Source organism: Epinephelus fuscoguttatus, linkage group LG15 (genome assembly GCF_011397635.1).
Source record: "Epinephelus fuscoguttatus linkage group LG15, E.fuscoguttatus.final_Chr_v1".
In the NCBI taxonomy this organism is placed as follows: Eukaryota; Metazoa; Chordata; class Actinopteri; order Perciformes; family Serranidae; genus Epinephelus; species Epinephelus fuscoguttatus.
The window spans coordinates 38,540,773-38,563,793 of NC_064766.1; the positions used below are offsets into that span (position 1 = coordinate 38,540,773).

The following is a 23,021-nucleotide window of genomic DNA, read 5'->3' on the forward strand; positions in this document are numbered from 1 at the left end:
GTTTTGAAGCCTTGGTTTGGGTTCTCCCCATCATCTTAACACAGTCGCAGGGGCCATAAAATCTCAATATTGGCAGACGCAGCAGCCAAAGCTTTTAGTACCACATATTAATGAGTTCAGTGTCTCACAACAGACACAGTGGATGAGTGCAAATATGTCACACCCATCAATAAAAAAACATTAAATATACATATAATCAGTCACACAGCATCAGCAGGGTTTCTGCCAGTATTGCAAGCCCTGCAGCCTGCCTGGACTAAGCATTAAGGACATGTATTCTTAAGATGATTTTTAAACTACAGTAGCTTACAGAGTGACGTAAAACACCCTGCTAACATCACTTCAAACAGCAATGAAAATGAAACTGACTGCACACACAAGCACACACACACACAGCTCAGTGGCTGACCCTGAACCGCACGCTTCTGATACCAAGACAGCCGCAGCTGCAACAGGGAATTTAACCCAAGTCAATGAGGTAAGCTCACTCATATAATGTTAATGTTACCAATGAGCTAATGTGAGACTGTTTGACGTTCCAGTTAACAACAGCTCTTCAATAGCTGATGTTTGCATTTGCAATGAGTGAGCTGATGATAACATTAACGTTACATTAACAGAGGAGTCAAAACTCTGCAACAGCTCAAATCGTGTTATGAACATCTTCATCCCCTATGGGATATAAGGCTGCACTGAGATCTCTCCATCGCATCTTGTCTCTGGCAACATGCTGCATCTCTCCCCCATGACGTATGCATCTTGTCCAGTAGACACACCAGACCACCACATTCCACTTTTGACATACAAAAAAATTATTTTAATTTAACTTAGCTGCATTGTTAAAAAAACAAAAGTCTGTCGCTAGCCCCATCGAAGAGGACACTGGCCCCCTTCAAAACATACTTGCCACCTTGCCTAACAACTTTTCTGGTGACGAACATGATCAGAGATATATTGCTATGTCAAAGTACATAAAGTTTTGCTTTCATGAATTCAATATCTGTGTTACAGTCAGATAAATGTATGGAAGAGTTTAGAAAAGGGAGTGCTCAGGGTGAAGGGGTTAGAGATGGTTTCTTTGCTCTGTTGGCAGCTTGTTTGAGGTGCAGTGACTGAAACGACAGGAAAGAGAGGCCAGTGAGCGTGGATGCTCTGGTGACAGCATACTCAAGTCTGTTTGTATCTCTGGCCGATAAGTCATTTGAGTTATAACTTTCATTTTCTGTGCCTCGGTTTGTATACTTTGTCCTATGTCAAGTCAGCCGTTTAAAATGCTATTACAAAATTCTGCTGCGTGGTTCTGCCATCTTTCAGATTTGTTGTTTGCACAAGTGTGTTCACTCCTTTATGTCAGTCCGAGGGTCAACTACTTGTGTCATTTTCATAGAGCAGGTTTATTTCAATGCAGTTTTTTTAAATATTTGTTCAGCTGTCCCCAGACTGAAGATGAATACACAGCCTATAACGTGATGTTCCAGGTCTTCCAAGCCTGTGTGAAAAGTGATGTTTAATAATTGCACAGTTGTTTCACTGGTAATGATGCTATTAAGCGATTGATCGATATAGTTTGCATGATTTAGATGTGTCTCTTCCTTCTAATATAATCTGCGTGTCCTTGCTTTACCTTTTATGTCAGTCTTCACTTTTTGGTTGAAAGGATGTATATTAGACTGTTATGGCTGGTACAGAAATGAGAATGAGGCTTTTCAAGGTGCTGAGGAGTATAAAGTGCAAAGGAAGAGTAGCACGGGAAAATAATTGGGTCATCTCGAACCAATGGGACATTAACGCGCCATTGGGCTTCTCTGACTGTCTTGCTGCCTCCTTCTTCATAAATTGCTATGAATCAGGACGCCCCATAATACCCGGTGATTTAAGGCTAATTAAAGCTAAGCCTTTATAGGCCCCCACCTACTTCCCAAATGGACAGACAACTGTACCTGAGATGTTTGAAAATGCACCTGGCGTCTCCTAAACAACCTTCAAGGCAGAGGCAATAGCTATAGTGATAACCAAAACATCATAGAAATGCACCCCTTTCCCGTCTTCCCCCTTCCCGGTTTATGCAAATAGTCCTTAATAAAAGCATGCTCACTCAGGGGCCTCAGGTACAGGCAGGCAGGGGAAGGTCACATTGTAGGGAAAATTATTCTCTTCACGGCATGGTAATGAAAGCCTTTTTTTTATTGAGCGGAGCCAGCTAGGTTCTTGTCCTCAGCTCTCTGCTGCACTGCTGGCCCAGGCGCTATCTGTGTTTATTTACTCCGTCCAGAGCAGGGCGGCTAGTAGCTGTGGGACAGCCCTGACAAAGTGAACTGGTAACTAATTGCTTGTAGGAGTGGAGTGATGGCCAGGATAAACTTTAAGGGATCTGAAAATCAACCAGTTATATTTGCATGGGGATTTAGGGCTACTTAAATGATTTGTCATAGCCAACATCTGTTGTGTTATTTGGTGACTGAAGTGGAACTGACAGTTATGTTTCCACTTTTTTGTGTTTGAAGTTATGCCTATTTCATCTTCACACACATTTTCAGTAGGAAGCAATGTGTAAACCAACGTCCTCATTCAAAGCAGCATGTTTTAAGATCAGTGAAATCCTGAACAGTTTTATGGCTCTAACCCTCCCAGCTGCCACTGACTTAAGGACTCTGTGCCTTCCAAACCTCTCACACATGATGAAGAGTGCCTCCCTGCCCAGGGTGGAAAGGGGGGAAGGAGGGTTCCATTTGGAGTTGGTGTGTTGCATTTGTGAATGATTTGTTGGGAACAGGGTTCACTATTTCAAAGGACCTGAAAGTATTGATCCTGTCCCCTATGAGCTGACACCTCATGTATCGTCTGAAGTCGTCTCATCTTGAAAGGCTGTTCCAATAAGGAAGAAAAGAAAATCCTAGCGGTATTGGGGAGGAATATATAGACAAACCTCATGGAACATTGTGACCAGCGGAGTTTATTGAAGGCAGTATGGATAAGGTTTGGCAGCTTAAACCATTTTTTGACAAAACAGTTTTAAAAAGGCACACTTAGCAGCTTTTTTCTAAACGCTTTAGGGCCTTAATACCTTTAGGGTGTCAACTGAAATAAACCAGTAACAAGTCGTATCAGAACGATACCTGCATTTGATCCTTCTTGTACCCAGATCAAGGAAAAAATGAGTATTTGTATGGTTTTGCTTGAAGCTAATCACCTCAAGCATTCTTCAGTTCCATGCGGCATGTGATTTGCCAACGACCGTAGCAGCTAAACCCATACATACTGTGGTATGGTGGATCAAATAGTGTGTATTAGTGAAGCGTTTGCTCAGTTGTCACAGAGAGTATCTCTTACAATTTAATCCATTGCACTTTTAGGACTGTGTGTCTGGGTTTGCTCATAAATGTAACCTTTTTGCTAAAGTTTGAGGTACAGATAATATACGTCTGCTGATGAAGACCATGTGATAAAGCTCAAAGCTCTGGTACAAGTTAGTAAATGGGCCTATAGATGGGGTTGTTTTCAAGGTCAAGAATTAACTTTGATTGTAAGAAACATTTTGGTTAACATATGGAGTGTTTGCATCCACCGGTATAGATCTGATCTGTATGTCTGACCATATAAGCACTCTCACAGTTGAGAGACTGATCATTTTCATTATCAGTTTTATAAAGCATTTTATTTTCCCAGGGCAGGTGGCACCTTTTGGCGACTAATTTCTGATGCAGAATCTCCTTTCTTGAGCTTGAAGCCTTAGTTAATGGATGACGGTATGCCAAACACGTCTCCTACATCAGAGTAACCATATGTTTGTGCGCAGCCATTAATCTCAGGCTGGATGTTGACTGTTCCCGTTTTGCCCTGTCCTACCCAAGTTATTGTCCCTCGACTCTCACTTCCTGTTGTAATAACGGCTACTGACCACCACACAGATGGCTGTCAGCCAGGCGAGGGCAGCAGAAGGGACCTGTCGACCCCTACACTCACACACACAATTGCGCGCATACGCACACTTCTACCGTCTTACATACAATGACAAACGCCAACACACACAGAACTGAGGGCGTCAGAGAGCGTCCTGGTCAATGACAAATTGCAGCCCAAGACAACAGGCCCCGGTGTAGCTCTCCTGAGGGACTCTTGAGATCTCTCACAGGGTGACCCAGTTCCATCATGTCTCCCCTTCTCTACCTCTCTCCTCCACCATTCCCTTTCCTCAGCTGCACATCCTCCCGCATTCATGCAGAGCATAGCATTGGTTTTAAAGTTCAGTTGTAATAAGCGGATCCTCGCTTCACTCTGAGTATCGGTTCCTCGTAGCAGATAACCTGAGTTGTCTAAATGTTAACTCCCAGGTCAAGTCAGTGTCTTCTGCTCAGTAAACGGTCTGTAGCCTGAGCTGGCTAGACTCACTCTCTTTTTCTGTCTCCCACTCTGCAACCTACCCTTAAGGGCCAACACGCAGTTTCTCGCATACTCCCCTCGGTCACTGCTAACATCACTTACCCAAGAGATAAAAAAAACAACCGGGATTTATTTCTTGGTTCTTAATTCACTCTCTTTTTTCTGCCTTTACAGCAAATACCTTAACTGCAATGCAGCAGTGCCAGTATGGGGCATTAATATTAATGTCCGCCCATTTCGCCCAGCGTGGCAGGGAGCCTGTCAATCTAGACTTCTATTGGAGGGGCTCCCTACACCTGCCCAGCACTCAAGTGCCTGCTTCTAACACTAGAAGGCGCCAGTCTGCCCCTATAGTGTTGCAGGCATGCATTTATTGGCCAGTTGTTCTACATATAGGAGGTATTTCCAGCCAATCCAGATCACACAAATGTTATACATTGCACCAATAGGAGGAGGAAAATGGGCACAAAAAGAACAAAGGCTTTTTGTGGGACAATTGCCCTTGATTCTGATGGAAAGTGTTGTAGTAAAAAAAAAAAAAAAAACTGCATTCCTGTGTTGTCTATCAGTCTTACTTGAAAGAAAGCTAAAAGGGTGCTGTGTTTAACCACTGGGAATAAGTTTTATGTTATAGCTTCAGGCAAGAATCTGATGTGGCAAGGTCTTTTCTTGAATAATTTGCTTGTTTAAGTCTCAACTCCTACCCAGTGGGAGCGCCACGGATGAAATTACTCAAAAGTCCCCCCTGAGATGGTAAATCTACAGTACGCAAGCAAATAATTCTTTGTAACAAAGGCAACACATTATGAATGTGAGATTAGGCAGAATGGGTGCGGTTGCTATCACATTTAAGCAGTGCTCCTCTGCATTAAGTGGTTGAAGATGGCTGCAAGCAATGCAGGTGTGTGTGTGTGCGTAAGCCTCTGTGCAATGAGAGGTAGAGAGAGAGCGAGCGAGGGAGCCTGGGATCAGTGTGCTGCACTGTTCATCACTGCAGCAGTACACCAGCCCTGGATCTCTGTCCATACAGAGGTGCTGACTGCCTGCCCCCCTGCCTCTCTGCCCCTCTTTCTCTGCTTTCCTCAAGAGGGTGTGCTGATGATGCTCTCTTTCATTACTCCAGAAGGAGGGAGACAAGCTGTAGGTTTAGCAAAAACCCGCAGGGAACCAGCCATCCTGATTACCTTCAGTCTGAAAGCCTGCCAGCATGTTGGTTTGCATTTCATTCTTTTCTCTGTCTTAATAGTTAACAGTTTTCATTGATTGTGCAGGCTGTGGCCTTCTTGCTCTGTGCTGGAGCCCATTTCCTCCCTGCACTGTTTCAGACCCTATTTACCTTACTGTTGTGTATGTAAACACTCCAGCGCTCGCATGGGGGCTGTTCAGCCATATCAAAGTCAGAGTAAAATCGGCTGCCTCCTTTGTCGCAGTTCAAAGATATGCCCTGCATGATTATTCAGGGTTAATCAAGGTCACAAGTGTTCCCTCCAGCATTGCTGCATTAATGCTTATTGAAGGTACATTGTGTACCTAACTACAGACAAGATGCAAGAACCGTTCAGGGATATGGCTTTAAAGTGTCTTGTTTTATATTCCATAGCCTTTGCACAAATTTAAGGGTTGTGTTTGCAGCCTTTGTTTCTCATCTTCGACTGATGTGCTGGCCATACACTAAATTACGGGTGCGTCTCATTTTAGTTTTCTCATGTACCGTATGCCTGGACGTGTGCCCAGGGGCTAAAGCAAGAAGAGCAGGAAGAGAGGTAGGGGTTGGGGGCAAATAGATAATGGTTTACTTCAATCGGTAAAACAAAGCTAGTAGGAAGACGGGTGTTAACTCACATCTATTTATTTTTCATTACATCAGTATTAGAGCTTAAGTGGAATCACATGGAGTTTCTTTCCCTGCTGTCTTTTTTGTGATCTTTTGTTTTAATAAGGAATGGAAACATGTGTGGCTTTCTTTGAGCAGTAAAACAGACAAGTCTTTTTTTCCAATGGCACTGTTGGGAGTTACAGTCAGCCTCCCTCTTTATCCCCACTGTGACACTGTGACTCCTTTTCAGCCTTCCTCTTGTACAGTTGTCTTTGCAGCCACTTCTCCCTGTGGCCCATATCCTTTAAATGACCTTCAATGGCATAAAACTGACTGGCTCTTTTCACCACACCAGGCTACTTCTGTTTAACAGCACTGTTTAAACAATAGATTTTTTTCCCTTCCCACCCTGTCTGTTTCTTCCCCAGGAGGAGACCTGAGTGAATGCAGCTAAATCTTGTGTAATTACCATTTTGCCTCCCAATGATAGGCGCTTTTGCGCATCATCAAGGGAAAAGTGGCTTCCCTTTTTAACTGAAGAGATGGTAGGGGGCCGGGTACTCTAAAATAACACACAGCTCTTGTACCGCTCAAAGCTTGATGTAAATAACACTCTGCTTGGGAAAGCAACTCCTCCCTAAGTTGATTTAGTATTCTTGTCCCCATGTGTGAAAATGGGATATGCTCTGCTGTAAAAAAAAAAAAAAAAAAATGTGTTGGAATATGCTGTGTATCAGCAGTACAGACACTGTGATGTGTTTGCTTACAGCAGCTTGTGTCTGCCCCCCCAGCTATCATACAGCGCATGAGACATTCAGTCACAGATAGATTCATTTTGGCAGTTTACACCCTAAACTATCAAAATGACTGTACTTTCTGTGCCTTCATGGATTTTTTTCCCCCGTCATGCTTCCCAGCTCAGCCCATTCACACACTCGCTTTTCTCCATGTCTATGCAGTGCCATGCGTGTGCTGCTATCCAAACTGCCGCGGCCTTGGATCGTGGACGAGAAGAAGGACGACGGTTACACCGCACTGCACCTGGCTGCCCTCAACAACCATGTGGAGGTGGCTGAGCTGTTGGTGCACCAGGTAACAACACGCGTGCACTCCCAGAAATATAAATAGCTGATTTTAATGCATGCTTAACACTGACAACAAATGCAGTTTAGACTCTATAAGAGGCCCTTTTCGTTTACAGTTATTAGCCCAAGGCATAGCTGTAGCAGCTCAGCCTGCACTCCTGGCTTTCCCTGACTGCAGACCATTAAGAGCAGCTTCTACTGCACTCCCTGCAGCCAGCAAGCTGTAGACCAGTTGAAGCTGCTATAAGTGCTATTTTTTTTTTTATTGAATCCATACGGTTCACAGGGCCTCCAGGGGTATTCTTTAGTGCTGTTGGGCCATCACATCCTCCTTCTCCTGCAATCATAGGTTCGTGCTCTTTTCCCTTCAGAGATTGCAGGTTTAAACTCTCTGAAGACTAACACATACAGGAGTTTACAGCAAAAGTCACCTGACCAAGCGGGAACTGGGTTAATTAGGATATGGTGCAAGGCAGCAATGTTGCTGCAACATTCCAACGCATGAACGCTCGCTGTGCAAGTTACCTTTCAGCAGGGACGGCCTTTTTTCCCAAGTCCCTGCAATGGGCTGGTTCGCAGTGATGGCTCAGCTTTCTATTCAGAAATTGCACCACACTACAAGGTGCACTGCAGATTCCCTGCCAACCAGCCAGTCAGTCAGTCTTATTACTTGGGGATTTCACACACTGCCTGATCACAATGCTTATCTTCCCTCCACATCTCCTCAGCTGAGGTGTTCGCAATTGGAAATGACAATCACATGCAGCGTTATTGCAGGATGCGTTTTTTTTCCAACCCCCTAGGTGACACTTTGTTGGTCGGCGGGGTTGAAGGAAGGGAGGTTTCTGTCATGGCACATAAAGCCAGAATGGTTTTTACAATCTTTCATCAGCTGAACAATTATTTCACATTTTAAGCAATTTTTTTTTCTGTTTCTCTACATTTATCACTTTTCTGTCATATTTATGTGCACATATGTATATGTGACTCATTATGGTCGGCTGTTAATGTATGCATAAATGCCCATATGTTTATTCTGTGTGTTTCCTCCTCTCCTGTTCCCACCTCCAAGGGCAATGCCAGCTTAGACATCCAGAACGTCAACCAGCAGACGGCATTACACCTGGCAGTGGAGCGTCAACACACCCAGATAGTCCGGGTTAGTGAGCCCTCTTTTTTTTTTTTATCCCTCTATCATTTTCTTTATCCTCCTTTCACCACCACAAAGTGAAGATCCTGTCTCTAGTTATCTCTTTATCAGTCCCTCATTCTTGACTATACACAAAAGGGAGTAGAACAATGTCAGTGCAGCCCCACATTTAATTTACACTGGTGGATGTCCTGCAGCTGAATGAGGTCCTGCTTCAGATTGATGTTGTGTAGGGAAAAAAGCTCTCTGAGGCAGTGTCTTGGTTACAGTCATTTGGTGTAGTATTGAATTGAGATTGCCACGTTGCCATCTTGTGGACTCAAGAAAAAATGCAGTCCATAATTGGGGAGTACACCACTGAAGCAGTCCATTGTAAGCAGCTACCTTATAAATCAGCTCTCTGGCATTTGCATTGTAGCATAAAATTAAAGTTGTTTTACGGTTATTGCCGGAGTTTCTTTTTGACTGCTTGTTTGTGCGACTATTTATGTGTTTTTCTTCGCAGCTGCTGGTGCGGGCAGAGGCCAAGCTTGACGTGCAGGACAAGGACGGGGACACACCACTTCACGAGGCACTGCGTCACCACACACTGTCCCAACTGCGACAACTCCAAGATATGCAGGACGTCAGCAAAGTGGAGCCCTGGGAACCCTCCAAGAACACAGTGCGTACACATCTATTATTAACCTCAGTGTTCCTCCTAGATCACAGTAAATTACTTGGGTCAAGGTTCCTTAAGATATCATAAGGCATCACGCAATTTAGGTGAAACGAAACAGCCGTGTGTGTAGTTTAACAGCCAAGAGATGAAGTTATCAACAAGAAAACGTCAAACTGAAAACACTGGAGGACGGTTGTAGAAATCAGGAAAATGTGGCACTTAGTTATCCAATCGGCTGATGTTATTCAGTTAAATATTCTCAAATGAATTTGCCTACAAAAGGCACACACACACACTAATGTAGCAAGTACTAAGAACTTAATAGCACCTGCCATTGCTCTACTTCCACATATGGCTCAGTTTAAAGTTATAAAAACCCATTCCATTTATATTTTATATCAGCTTTTCCCTATTGAGGGTGTTACCCCGTATAAATTTGGGCAGAATACTGGGAAAGACCCTGGACAAGTCACCAGTATACTGTAGGGCTGAGCCACGTATTCACACCTTGGGAGACTTTATATCTCTTTCCACACCAGCCCTGTGTGTGAGACAGAATGAAGCACCTTCTGCAGCGTGCTGGAGAGGTATCTGAAATGGAAGAGCGGTATTCAGGGTTGAGAGGGCAACAAGTAACTACCAGTAGCTACTGTAGCTACTGTGGTTCTAGTTATCCTATGATAACTCTATAGTAAACACATACTAATAGAAACCCATGGGTGTCTTTTGATACCACAGCTTCAGGCCCCTGACTCACCAAGCTGATTGTCAGCCGTCGGTCAACGATGGGCCGTCTGTTGCGCTAGTTTTTGCAGTAAGTCCCACACCATTGGCGGTTGTCAGCCCTTTTCAGCTGTTTGTCAGCTGATTCAGTATATTGAATCAGCTTCAAAGGCGGCTGAATCACTCTGACTGGCAGTTCAACTCAGTTTACAAGAAAAGAAACGGAAGTAAAGAGAGCAAAGAAATGACTGAAGTTCAGAGGAGGTTAGATCGTAACAAACTTGTTTTATTATTATATTGTTTTAAGCCATTAAGCTCTGTAACAGAAACAGTTTGAAATGTTTTTGTCATATTTCGCTTTCACATGGTAAATATCCCTTGTTCTGTCAACACTAGGTTAGTTGTTAATGTGGTAACTGGCTAACAAGCCTCTTGAAGCTGTCCTGTCGGTCTCCTGGTGTCCCTTCTTTTATGCAGGGGCAGAACGTGCATGCTAGTTGCTTGTTGGCTGTAGTTTTTGCAGCGTCTTCATGTGCAACTTTTTTGCTGGGACACAGGAGAAGTGAGCTGACGCAACAATCGGCCTTTGTCTCCACTAGTTCTTTGATGTCACTTTAGTTGAGAGCAAAGTTTTAATTCTGGTCGACTAACTCACATGAACCCGTTCTGATTAACAGCAAACATTGAACATCACTTGATGTGACTAATTTAACTTATTAGACGTGCAAGGCATACAATTCATATGTGCTATATGTCTTTGGGCTGTAAAAAGATACCAAAGACTGCAGGGGAAACCTGTTTAAAGACACACAAACCACACTTTTTTTAAATGAAGCATCAAGCAGACTGAGCATTCACCTTGATAAATTTGTGGCACGTTTGCTCTTTCAAGGATTCAATATTTGTGACAACACCACCAGCGATACGAGAGAATAATCATGTCATAGTGTTTAGCATCTTTGGTTACTGTATTTAGAGTTGTCTTGGCAGCAAGACCTGTACACACACACCTGTATGAAGATCAGCAAGTGAGCCCAACTTGTGAAGAAAATATGACAGATCGCAATTAGACAGGAAACTCAGTGCTCCTTAGACCCTGCTGTCATCTGCATCACTGGACAGCCCAGTCTGCGCTGGCCCATCATTCAGACAGCAGCCCCACACCAGCACAGAGCAGCCAACCAGCTCGCTGCAGCCTCTTGACCAGCCTGAACGAGTTGTCCCTCTGTAGAGGCCAACAGGGGCATGTCAGACCTGAACCCTCTTCATGTTAACACCACATCACTAATCCCTACAGGGATGAGTTTAAGGCTACAGCACCGAGCTGCAGCTACAGACTTACCTTACCTGTCACCTCCTGTCTCCTTCCCACTTCTTTCTCTTCTCCTCCTCCTCTGCCTCCTCTCTTCTATCCCCCTTCCTGCCCTCACTGGTTCCCCGCGGAGGAGCGGAACAGACAGACAGCGGGCCTAATTGAGATATGTGCAGTTGGGTCACTCTCCCATAGCTCTCCCCCCCTCCCCCTCTTCAAGATGAGAATTGAATTAGCCGGCCCGATGGCTCCATCAGCAGAGATGTAAAAGCTACTGGTTGAAGACAATCAGACATGGAAGGCCCAAATTGCTAGAGAGAGAGAGAGAGAGAGATGCTTTGAGTTGGGGTAGACTGAGAGAGGCGATGAGCTGGAGGAGGGAGAGAGAGATGGGACAGTTAATGGGATTTTGGGTGGGAGTGAGGGGGTTACGCTGCCTGACAGCCATCTTAAGGCATGTCTTTGATTGGCTAATTAGTGGTGATCTGATCTGGTCCATCTGAATTTACCTCTGAAGCCATCTGAATAATATTAAAATCAGGACTCCATACTCTACATGCTCTTTACTCTGTGCATTAATGGTTTGAGGGCCGGTGTGTAAGGTAGAAACACAACACCGGTCCCACCAGATTCAACTTGCAAACAATCTTTTGTGTCAAAAGTGAAAAGTGCCTGATGTGCCTCTGATTTATCTGTTTTTGTGTGTCTGTCTGCCTCCCTGCAGTTAATCATGGGCTTGGGCACCCAAGGGGCAGAAAAGAAGAGTGCAGCATCCATCGCCTGCTTCCTGGCAGCTAACGGAGCGGACTTGACCATTCGTAACAAGAAGGGCCAGTCCCCTCTAGACCTGTGTCCAGACCCCAGCCTCTGCAAGGCTCTGGCCAAATGCCACAAAGAGAAGAGCAGGTAAACATCCCTTAAAGAAATAGTTTGACATTTTAGGAAATATACCTATTTGCTTTCTCGCCAGGAGTTAGATGGGAAGATCAATACCACTCTCATGTCTGTCTGTTAAATATGAAGCTGGAGCCAGGAGACAGTTGGCTCGGCTTAGCTCAGTGTAAAGAGTGGAAACAGCTTGTGCAGTCTCCTGTTGTAAGATGTTTTGGACAAAACTGTATGAATGTAATGTAATGCCTGTACTGTCGGTAAAAAATGAAGCCACATTTTAGGGTGTCTAAAGCTCAGAAGTTAAGACATAATATCTCTTTTTTATACAACAACAGGTGAAAATAATGAAATATCAATTTTTCCTTACATATCGATCCTGAAAAATTTTAAAACAGTTTCAGTGCCCATTTTCCGCAGTATCAATTCACTGGTACCAGCTGCAGTTTCTCACTCTCTCTTCTTATTAATGTTTCCTACAGTCATTCTGCCGTCCTCTGCTGCTAACCAAAATCAAAGAGTAGTCGTTCTTGTCATGTTATAGTCTTGTTATATTTATCGTAAAGAAAACATTTTGAATTTTAAGGCCCACAGTGTCAGTTTTTCCCCATGGTGCTAAAATGGTATTGATTATTGATATTTTTCAAGGTATTATGTTGAAGTTAGAAATTCTAGTATTGTGAAAACACTAAAGCAGGATTTATACTTGTGTGTCAGCTCTATGCAGAGCCTACGCACGTTGGGAGCATTTATACTGGTGTGTCTGTGTCACTCTGCAGTTACACCTCCAAAACACTAGTTGCCGTCTGTGTTTCCGTGAAGTGCTGTAAAGTTTAGTTGATTCAAAACACACATTAAACACACAGTAAACATGGCTTAATAGAGACAGTTTCAAACACAAGTACACAAATCAGCTTCACTATAACTTGCAGCATTCACAGACAAACACTTGTCTTCATCTGGACACATTTTCCCCACAAATACAACATGCTAATTTTATTAGCACAAGTCTATGGCATTTTACATTGTATAAATTAGCCTAGCAAAAAGCGGAGATTTCCCCTGCTCAGATGAAGCCAGGGACATCAGCAACATTTAACAAAGGTAACGTTTCAGAATTCGGCTCCATTACAACTCACAAGGTTCACTGACAAAACAACTGTCTTCTACTAAACACATTTTCCAATCAAATATAACATGCTAACATTATTAGCACAAGCCTATGGTATTTTACATTGTATAAATTAGCTTAACGAAAAGTGGAAAAAAGTAAATCAAAGCTTTGTTTCCACTGAGGGAAATGGTTTCAACTTACAGAAACAGACAGGAGGTCTGCGTCACACCGACGCGTAGTTAGATTTCTGGGGAGGTGCACGTCAGGCTGCGGGGTAGGGCACAGTGTAGGCTCTTTGTCAAGAGAGCAGAGCCTGTGCCGTAGGAACAGCGTTGATTCGACGCAGAAGTATAAATCCCGCTTAATGCCGACCTAGATTTAGTATCTTTAGATCTGTTTTAAGTATTTAGTCCGCTTTTGACATTTATGTGGCCAAGTAGCACTTAAGTGTTCATCAAACTGACATTACGATGCATCTGAAAAGTCTTGAAACCCTCACAAAAACTCTGTTGCGCGATGGGATGAAAAGGATAAATTTACAGGCAAGTGTTTGGTGGTTAAAGTGTATTCATGCACCCACAGCGACTGTAACACCTGACAGAGAAAAAAGGAAGAAGCACCATCTCAGAAGAATGATCAGACGACCTCATTGATTTCCTTTCTTTGCTAAGAATGTTTCATGTAGGACGTAGTTGCCTTTTCTTGCCCTTTCCTGCTTCTGTTCCTTTTTTAGTCTCCATCTGTCTCCCCCTATTTTCTTTGTTCTCTGTCAGCCTCTCTTGCTTGTAATTTTTCCACTCTCACACACTGTGGTTTTATTCTCAATGTTCCAGCGGCCAGGTCGGCACCCGCAGCCCCTCCCTGAACAGCAACATCGAGTCACTGGAGGAGTGTATGGTGTGTTCAGACATGAAGAGAGACACTCTGTTCGGGCCCTGCGGACACATTGCCACCTGCTCCCTCTGCTCGCCTCGTGTCAAGAAGTGTCTCATCTGCAAGGATCAGGTCCAGTCAAGAACTAAGGTATCAGAAGTGCCACTACCATCTGTCCTACCCAGGAACAGGTACATGACTTGGAGTGGACACTTTTATTTGCTTTTGTTGTGTCATTTGTCCCTCCACAGATTGAGGAGTGTGTAGTCTGCTCTGACAAAAAGGCAGCCGTGTTGTTCCAGCCCTGTGGTCACATGTGCGCTTGTGAGAGTAAGTTACACCTTGGCCTCTTTTTCACCAGCTGCTGATTAAAACCAAAAACACTGTATATAAAATTGACTTAAAATTCAGGTCTGACCAGTTTGTGTTTTGTTCTCACCAGACTGTGCCAGCCTCATGAAGAAGTGCGTACAGTGCCGGGCTGTGGTGGAACGCCGCACCCCCTTCGTTCTTTGCTGTGGAGGGAAAGGTATGGAGGATGATGCCGCTGATGATGATGATGATGATGATGATGATGATGATGACCTTAGTGAGTGAATCTTCCACACGTTCCCTTTTAATTCCCCTTTATTTTCCTTTTGCCCTTCTTTCTTTTCTAGTTTCCACTTTTTTTCTAAATTCCTGCTTTAGCTCTTTTATCTTTTGCTTTGTCGCTGCCTTGCTTATGCATTTTACTCCTTTGTTTGCATCACTGATACATTGTTTTGCTTTTTCCATCCTAGTAGACACATTAGAAATATACAGATTTAGTCATTTTAGACTTTTGAATCAATTAATCCAACTTTCCAAACTCTTTTCCATGACAAGTTCTGGCATGTTTTAACCATTTCTCTATGTTGATCCTGTCATGTCTTCTAGCTTCTATTAAAGCCCTTTTTACGCAGAGATGGCGCGAAAGGCCGCTACAAAGTCCCTTCAATCCACATCTTTTGCTTTTTTACACAGAATCAAACAATGGCGACATCATGCACCCCAGTGTGTGACTTTAGATAGCATGCTGGCGTCCCGGAAACAAAAGAGGAGTTAACGGGTGTGATATGTAACACGACAGTGATGGCATCTAATGTCCTATATAACATATGCGTCAGCAGAGCTTTCTTAACAGTAACAATAGTCCCTTACACTGCCAGATTTTCCGCGAATGTTGGGCCGTTTTGCCGGCAAGCTGCGAACGTTTATACACACTGCGCCAGATTGGCGAGTTGATCCGAGGTAGGGTAGACATATTGGCGGAATCCTTTTAGTTTAAACAGACCGAGGCGGCCTTCTGCAACGGGAGGGGCTGTTGATGACTTGTGGGAGGAGCTGTTGATGACGCCGCATGTAGGACCCACTGGCGGTGGATAAACAGGAAACAGCTGATAGCAGGAATTAGCGAGCAGCTAGTAGCAAGAGGGAAACACAAACCTGACAGACACTGTAAAGATGAGCAACTGGGGAGACAAGGAATTGCGCGCCCTCCTTGTCCTCGCAAACGAAGAGGCCATTAACCGTCAGATGACGGGGACGGTGAAGAACGGGCTGACTTACGAGAGAATCGCCGAAGGACTGACCAGCCGCGGCTTCCCTCCCACGTCACTGTTTACGTCACACGCTGAGCTACACGTTTTGTTACTTGCTCACGCCCCCCATTGCCCCGAAAAAGACGCATTCTGTATAAACAAAAGTAGGCAGGCGGCATTTTGCTGCACTCCCCGATTTTGTTTTTATACTGCCAATGCTGAAAAAAAGACTGATTGGGCTTTCCTGCAAATTTGCACAATTCCTGTTTAAAAAGGGCTAATGTCACAACATGGCAGTAACAACAATTCACCATCCCTGTTAGATGGTGGTTGATCTCATCCTCTGCTCGGAGGGTAAAGAGCTCTAATTTGCGGATATTTTCAGTTGCTGTTCTTCATCTTTGAGTTAGCTGCTAACTGCTGCTAGCTCCTATTTAAATCTGCTGGCAGTCGGCTGCACACGACACGTTGTCAAAACATCACACTCGTCCCATCCATAGTCACGTCCTCCTACTTGTAGCTTCTACGCAGACATCAATTTGACACTCTTCTCTTTCAACTTGAATGCGAAACAGCTCTGTCCGTCCATTCAACGATCGCACTTTTATAGACCAAATCACACTGTTTATTTAACTTCTGGGTAGAAAATTCTTGCATCACATACTTAAAATCAAAACGTGCTGACCAAAATGCTGCCTCAGTTTTTAGCTACCTAAAAAAGGCCCACCAGAAAAAAAATCAAGATCAGGTGTACGCTATATTTAGAGTACATTCTATATTTAGAATATTGTCACTGTCTTACATTGCTGTCTGACATCCTTTTCAGGCGGGGAATTAAAGCCATTGTATCAAAGCCACCAAACTCCCTTGACAATAACAGTAATTTAACTCAGCAGAACACTGTAATTTAACTTAGCATGACGTTCCCGCCTTTAACAGGAAGTGTAAAATGGGTTTAATTTGGATACTGGCGGAAATTGGACAGTGGCTTCACAAATGCTTGGCTGCCTCGTCTGAAAGACCCTCCACAGAGAGAGGATTTTGGTATTAGATCATAATCTTTTAAAAGTAGGATCTCAGAAGCCATCTCTAAATTAATGCCGCCCCGCACTGAATAATAGAATAACGTCATAATATACAGACAACTTGATTATCTTATTCATGGTTCTGTGGCCTCTAAAAGTTTGACTAATCACAGTCGCATAAAATGGATGAACTTATTTGTAAGCATATGCTGAATGCCCTGTAGTCATAGTGATGTATATGCATATTAATACCCACATGAATGTGAAGAACAGCTGAATTATAATACCTTCCTCGTGGAGATTTTTACTTTGGGAATGTCTTAACGAGCATGTTGTTTTCAGTTATCAGTCTTACCATTAACTGTCCAGTGAATAGTGATGTAATGTAGTGTGTAATTATATTTATTTTTGGTTGCATTCACAATCCATCCTCTTGTCTCCAAGTTGAACACAGCGTTTTATATCCCACATCCTTCTTTTAATGGTGCATCTCACCAGTGGTTCTTCCTACCGTCATGTTTTCTGTTGAGTTAAAAGGGAAACTGTTGTAAGTTCACTAACTTCATGTTTACCCCTCCTGTCTCGATTATTTTACATCTCTCCACGTGTCAGCTTGTCGGCATGCAAAGCTCACTTGCAGTCGTTACCAGACGTGCAGAAAGTGAATGCAGACCCAGACACACATACACTCATGCAAGGGGCAGCATCGATTGTTTATCTCCTTTCCCTTCATCCCAGTAACACTGACTGTCGATGTCCGTTACAAAAGCAAATCCAGTGCACGAAATTCATCTGTCACTTTGGTTACTTTGACTCCCTACTTCTCTGACATAATGTACTTCTAACTGAGTATACGCAGGCATTAGACTCATGCTTTAGCATTGGCTGATGGCAAAAAGAGAAAGAATCTTGCCGCTATGCATTTTAACTATTAATTCTATATAGCAGAGGCTCTACTTCCCTTTCTTTCCCTGATCACTGTTTCCAACTTGCTAGCTTTCTCTTCAGATTCTTTCTCTGAACCTCCCTTAGAGGCTGTAGTTAGTAGTTTTGGTCCCCAGGCCAGCTGTTGAGCTGGTGAGGACGGCTCCCGCTATAACAATGTGACTGGTTATTCCCAGCAGGGAGCTCTAACACTATGGCAGGGGGATCGCAGGATCTTCTCCAGCCCAACAATCTGGCACTAAGTTGGTGTAAGTATACCTCTATGATCCCCTCCCTTATCAGATCCTTTTATAATAAGAGCTCCCCAAGTGCTGCCCTGGCCCCTGTCCCCCCCCCCTTCCCCTTAATCCCCTTCCCTTTCTCTTTCAGTGATACACACACACTCTAAGCAGTGTATGCCGATACAGTGTATATGTGATGGCCAAGAATCACATAGGTGCTCACTATTTGTGGCAGATGTTTGCCAGTCTGGAATGAAGTCCACAACAGGGCCTCAGCCCAGCTAATTCTTGTTGAGTGCTCAGATAATATATCCAGGCAGTTTCACACTGGTGTCATTATACCCATCATGCATCCTGTGGCTTTTACAATGCCAGTAGCGCTGTATGATGTTTCGTCCTGTGCCAGTTTATATTTCAGATGATTACAAAGTGTGCATTTCTGAATTCAAGTCATTTAAAAGTGGCAGCAGTGCCAACACAGACTGCGAGAGCCCAAGTTTGATCTGCCAAACATATTAAAATTCAGAGTGCATGTGTTTACGATCCATGCTTGTTTACAAAACACATGTTTTAAAGGGAATCTAGCTCCCAGCTTGTTTCAGAACTGCACCGCCGGTGTGGCTGCATTTCAGTTTTATTGGCAATATAGTTTATCATTATGAGGAGGTGAAATTTCATGTGGCCGATGACGCAGCCTCTTAATTTGTTTAGTCTCCCGGCTGGTGACTGAATTCTCTTTTTTCCCTTGACATGTGTATGTGCTGTTGCAAACAAACAGCCAGCGGAAACATCCCGGCCCTGCAGAGAGACAAAGACAACACTAACGTCAACGCTGATGTACAGAAGCTACAGCAACAGCTCCAGGACATCAAAGAACAGGTACGTCCAAACTGTGCTGTACAACAGGGGCCAGCAAGTGTGGCACTCTCTTGTCTGCAAATTCAAATTCAGCTAGTCCTCACATTTGAGAAGCTCAAACCATCAAATCTACATCATTTATTCGTGATAACTAATTTAAATGGTTAATAAATTGTAAAAACTGATTATGTTTTGGTTGATTGGCCTATTTGTCTGTCAGCTAAGTATTTCAGCTCTACTAAGAATTATTTTAAAGGCAACACACAGACGTAAATAAGCTGTTAAAGAAGCTGATTTATAGCTGTGCATAGGCTCTACACCGTAGTCTTTGCACGTGGCCCATGCCTTTGTGAGCATGTATACTTGTGCAGTGGTGTGTCTGGGTCACTCTGCACTTGCACCCTCAAAAAGCTAGTCGGCAGTGGGGTTTCTCTGTCACTGTGTTCAATGTCTGCGACGTGTTGCTAAGTTTGATCGATTCAAAATGCAGCTAAAACACATATGACATTACTTACTACCAACAGTATTGAACAAAACTCCAGAATTTGGCTTCATTATAACTCACAAGGTTCACACACAGAACAGTTGTCTTTTGCTAGACATGTTTTCCCCAAAAATAGAACATGCTAACGTGATTAGCATAAGCCTATGACATTTTATATTGCATTGGTTTCCTCCCCTTGTTTGAAGACAGGATAAATGACACATGAGACTTAAAATGCTATTTTGTGGGGGCTTTGTTGTCTTCACAATTTATTGTTGCTTATCTGTAAAATAAATTAAAATAAAATAAATGGAATGAAATAAAGTAAAAGCTTTGTTTCCACCGAGGGAAATAGTTTTTAGCTGACAAAAATAAAGAGGTCTGTGTCTGTGGTTACATTTTTGGGGAGTTGCACATCAGGCTACAGCATAGGCTACTTGTCTTGTCACTTGTCGATGATGTACAGTATCAAAACTCTGTATAATTAGCAAACATTATACGACATAGCTATGGCCTTGATTCAACACAGACGTATTAATCCCACTTAACTAGCACCAAGGTTTTGCAGGACATTCAGGGCACCGCCATTTCTATCAGGCAGTGTTTTGCAGTAATTTGTATAAGCGTGACACACCCTGTTTTTTATGTAGTCACAAAGCAGGAGTGGCTCATGAGCTACCAAAGAAGAATAAAATCAGTGATCAAACGGATGTCTGCGTCATAAAGTCATTGCATAGGACTTGGCTTAGTTAGTGATTCCCTGTGTGTGTTCACTGAAAGTTGAGTTGACTTTTATCACAACAAAAGCTGAACTGTGATTGCAGACGATGTGTCCGGTGTGTCTGGATCGGCTGAAGAACATGATCTTCATGTGCGGCCACGGCACCTGCCAGCTGTGTGGGGACCGAATGAGCGAATGCCCCATCTGCCGCAAGGCCATTGAGCGCCGCATCCTCCTCTACTAGACCCCCCCAGCTCACCCCACCCCCCCCCACAGACTCTTTCTCTTCTCTTAAAGCCCACACCGACCATGCCCGCAAAGCCACAATCACACCAGCTGCTGCCGCTGCTCGACCATCCACACAGCACCCGAGTCAGCCAGCCAAGGGCGTTCTCAAATGTCTTATTGGACACGACCAATGCTCTCTTAATGGCTTGATCGTGTTCAGATGGATTTTCCGTTACAAAACAAGGAAGAAAGAAATCTGAATTGACTTTCATCAGTTTTGCTGTTCTGTCATGTTCTAACTGCAGCCAGAAAGATGCTTGCATCACAGGCGTCTCATTTTTCTCTCTCTGCCTTTCTTTACCCAGTATCCTCTTCCCAGTCTCCTTCCTGTGTCATTTTCTCAGTTTTTACTTGACATGTAAAGGTTATTTTTTCTCATCAAGTCCACAGCAGCCTCTTTCGCCTCGTGGTCTTTAAGGGCCCACTTCTGGATTTCATCCCAGCACAGCTCTGAGCAGATTCACAAGTGTAGAGGAGGTGATTTAGAGGTCGGCCTGTTACCTTTTGATGTAAAGTTCTCATGCATCTGTTGCAGTCAGTGCCAGCTGCAGTCGAGTTTTATTGTATTTGTAAATCTTTATGCACGTGTATTGGTATCGGAAGCTCCAGATGTGGATTTTAAGTACTTAATTTTTCACGACAGTATGGCAAGTTTGTGACACATTACTTTTTGCAGAGTGTTTTAGCTTCATGTCTGTGTTCAGTTTGGCCGTTGTGACACACTGTATGCCGACTGTCCTCGCAGTTGAAGACCAGATGTTTGCAGTTTTGCACTAGAAAAGCCGAGTCAGGGTAAAAATCTCTCTCTCCTGCACTGACTTTCCACTTCAGCTCAGTGATAAAACACAGATAAAGTTGTAGTAACTGCCAGGTAGTGCACCACACCCAAACTTTGTTTACCAAGCTGCACCAAGAACGACAGCGGCGGTGGCGGTGGCGCAACACCCTTTTGGCTGCGAGTTCCAGAGCCGCCGTGTAGCGATTCAAGAATTCAAGACACATTCAGCTTCTGTCCAGTGCTCAGCCTCTGTTGTACCTGTCTGTTGTACACACAAACCCACACGATGCAAACGTTTCCGTAACAAGAGTATCTTGTCACAATTTGATGTGAAACTGTGGAGACTTGGTGGTATTGTCTGACAAAAAAAATGTACAATTCAATGAGCATTGCTAATTTACCATTGATGACTCTGTGCCATTTGCTTCCAAAAATCTACTTGTTAAATAACTTGTATGGGGATAAGGTGCTCTTTATCTTGTATTACTTTTTTTTTTTTTTAATTTAAATGTATTTCCTTTTCTCGAAAATCGACATTTATTGAGCTAGAGAGTACAATCTATTAGAACACTAAGATGGAAATGTAGAATAAATTATTTTGTATTGCTGCCCAAAAAATAGGATTTATAGGTATCACTGCCTTTCTTATATGTAGCCTCAAAAATCTCTCAAACATTCTGCTTTGATATTAATGTCGAGATACGTTTGTGATGTTTTTCCGTTTTTGCTTTTTGTTGGCAAAAGCTTCCTAGCGATCATCAGTAGAAGCATTTCTCTCTTCAGTAGGTCTCTGTAAGCCTAACTTCATTTGTGAAACAAAAAAAAGAAGACATTTTGTTGGCAAAAGTGTCGAGTATCTTTTCACCAGTGTTTTATTTGGGAGGAAAGCTAATGGTTTTTTTTAAAGACAGAACTTGCCTTACCTCTTTTAAAAGGCAGTTGCCCATGTGGAGACTCGGCACGGTGGCGAGCTCGCTCCGCTATGTGGGAATTCGCAGCCGCAAACAAGCATTTTCCTCTTTCCTTTTACGACTGAAAGCAACTTTTTTTGAGTACAGTTTTGATTCTTTTCATTGTTCATGATAACACTTGAAGCTAGAAGCACTAATACGCTTTATGGTAGTGTTGTCTTGTTATGGTTGTTCTGAAAAAGCCTATTTTGTACTTTATTTTCAATACCTGTACCTGTCCTGTTGGAAATGTATCAGTAGTATTTTCTTTGGCATGAATGTTTGACATATGCAGTACGACATGTATCATTGAAACCGTTCAGTCTGTATTGCTAATAAGTGCTTTTAAAACAACCATATAGCTGAAATAAAGTTCGACATGAACCACGGGACACCAGGAGTGCTGCTTGTTGTTCTAACTTCTCCTGCATTGTTCATTAGCTTGTTTTTGTTTTGTTTTCTCAAGTTGAGCTCAGATGTAGTTAGATCCTTATAAGTGGAGAATTAGCATTTTGTTGCTTTTCTCCTGCTGTGCAGCGTCTGCCACACAGAGGAGACAGGGTGGCAGAGATGGGAGGTGTGAGGTAATTGAAAATGCTAACACCTAATAATGACTCAGCACCAGCGTGTGATAGGTCAGCTATGCTAATCAGAGATGGAGAGGAGAAAAAAGTAAAGAAAACCACTCAGGGGAGATGAGAGAGCCCCAAATAGAGTGATGCATCTTCTCGGGTGAGTGCTGTGACAGCGGGACATCTCACAAGGCGTCTCCCTAGCACTAAGAAATTATGACCAGAGGCCATTTATGTTCTAGCTCATTGACTAGTCCATTCATAACCTGGACATCTTTGGGCTCGGCTCACATGCAGCAGCAGTATGCAGCCGCTCATAACAAGACATTCATCATGCTGTCACCCTCTCACTCCGTCAACGCACGCTGGCTGTAGGGGAGACTCTGACACCTTTTTATACCCTCTCAGATCTCTGGGACTTGGCACGAGGCCGAAGCACTCGCTGTGTAGGCTGGTGTCATGTCTGCTTTGTCATTTTATACTCGAGTACCTGTCTTTAACACAATGGTTTACCTGTTACACTGTTAGACAGTGAGGTGAATGGCAGCTGCTGCTGGCCAGGCTGTCACCATTTCCCTACATGGAGAATATACAGTAGGTGGCCATAAGTATGTG

At 43.5% G+C, this 23,021-nt stretch overlaps 1 protein-coding gene across 4 annotated transcripts in view; it reads left to right on the forward strand.

The window, feature by feature from the left end:
* mib1 (MIB E3 ubiquitin protein ligase 1) overlaps positions 1 to 22,226 on the forward strand; it is a 62,049-nt gene extending 39,823 nt beyond the window's left edge. The window contains exons 13-22 of one of the 4 annotated variants that reach the window (XM_049598477.1): positions 7,156 to 7,288; positions 8,354 to 8,440; positions 8,937 to 9,095; positions 11,852 to 12,033; positions 13,963 to 14,152; positions 14,254 to 14,332; positions 14,445 to 14,591; positions 17,711 to 17,782; positions 18,534 to 18,634; positions 19,922 to 22,226. In XM_049598477.1, coding sequence (XP_049454434.1) covers positions 7,156 to 7,288; positions 8,354 to 8,440; positions 8,937 to 9,095; positions 11,852 to 12,033; positions 13,963 to 14,152; positions 14,254 to 14,332; positions 14,445 to 14,591; positions 17,711 to 17,782; positions 18,534 to 18,634; positions 19,922 to 20,062 — 1,291 coding nt within the window. In that variant the 3' untranslated portion in view covers positions 20,063 to 22,226. The remainder of the gene's footprint in view (positions 1 to 7,155; positions 7,289 to 8,353; positions 8,441 to 8,936; positions 9,096 to 11,851; positions 12,034 to 13,962; positions 14,153 to 14,253; positions 14,333 to 14,444; positions 14,592 to 17,710; positions 17,783 to 18,533; positions 18,635 to 19,921) is intronic. The other 3 variants (XM_049598478.1, XM_049598479.1, XM_049598480.1) reach the window with 3 other exon arrangements.
* The last annotated feature ends 795 nt before the right edge of the window (positions 22,227 to 23,021 follow it).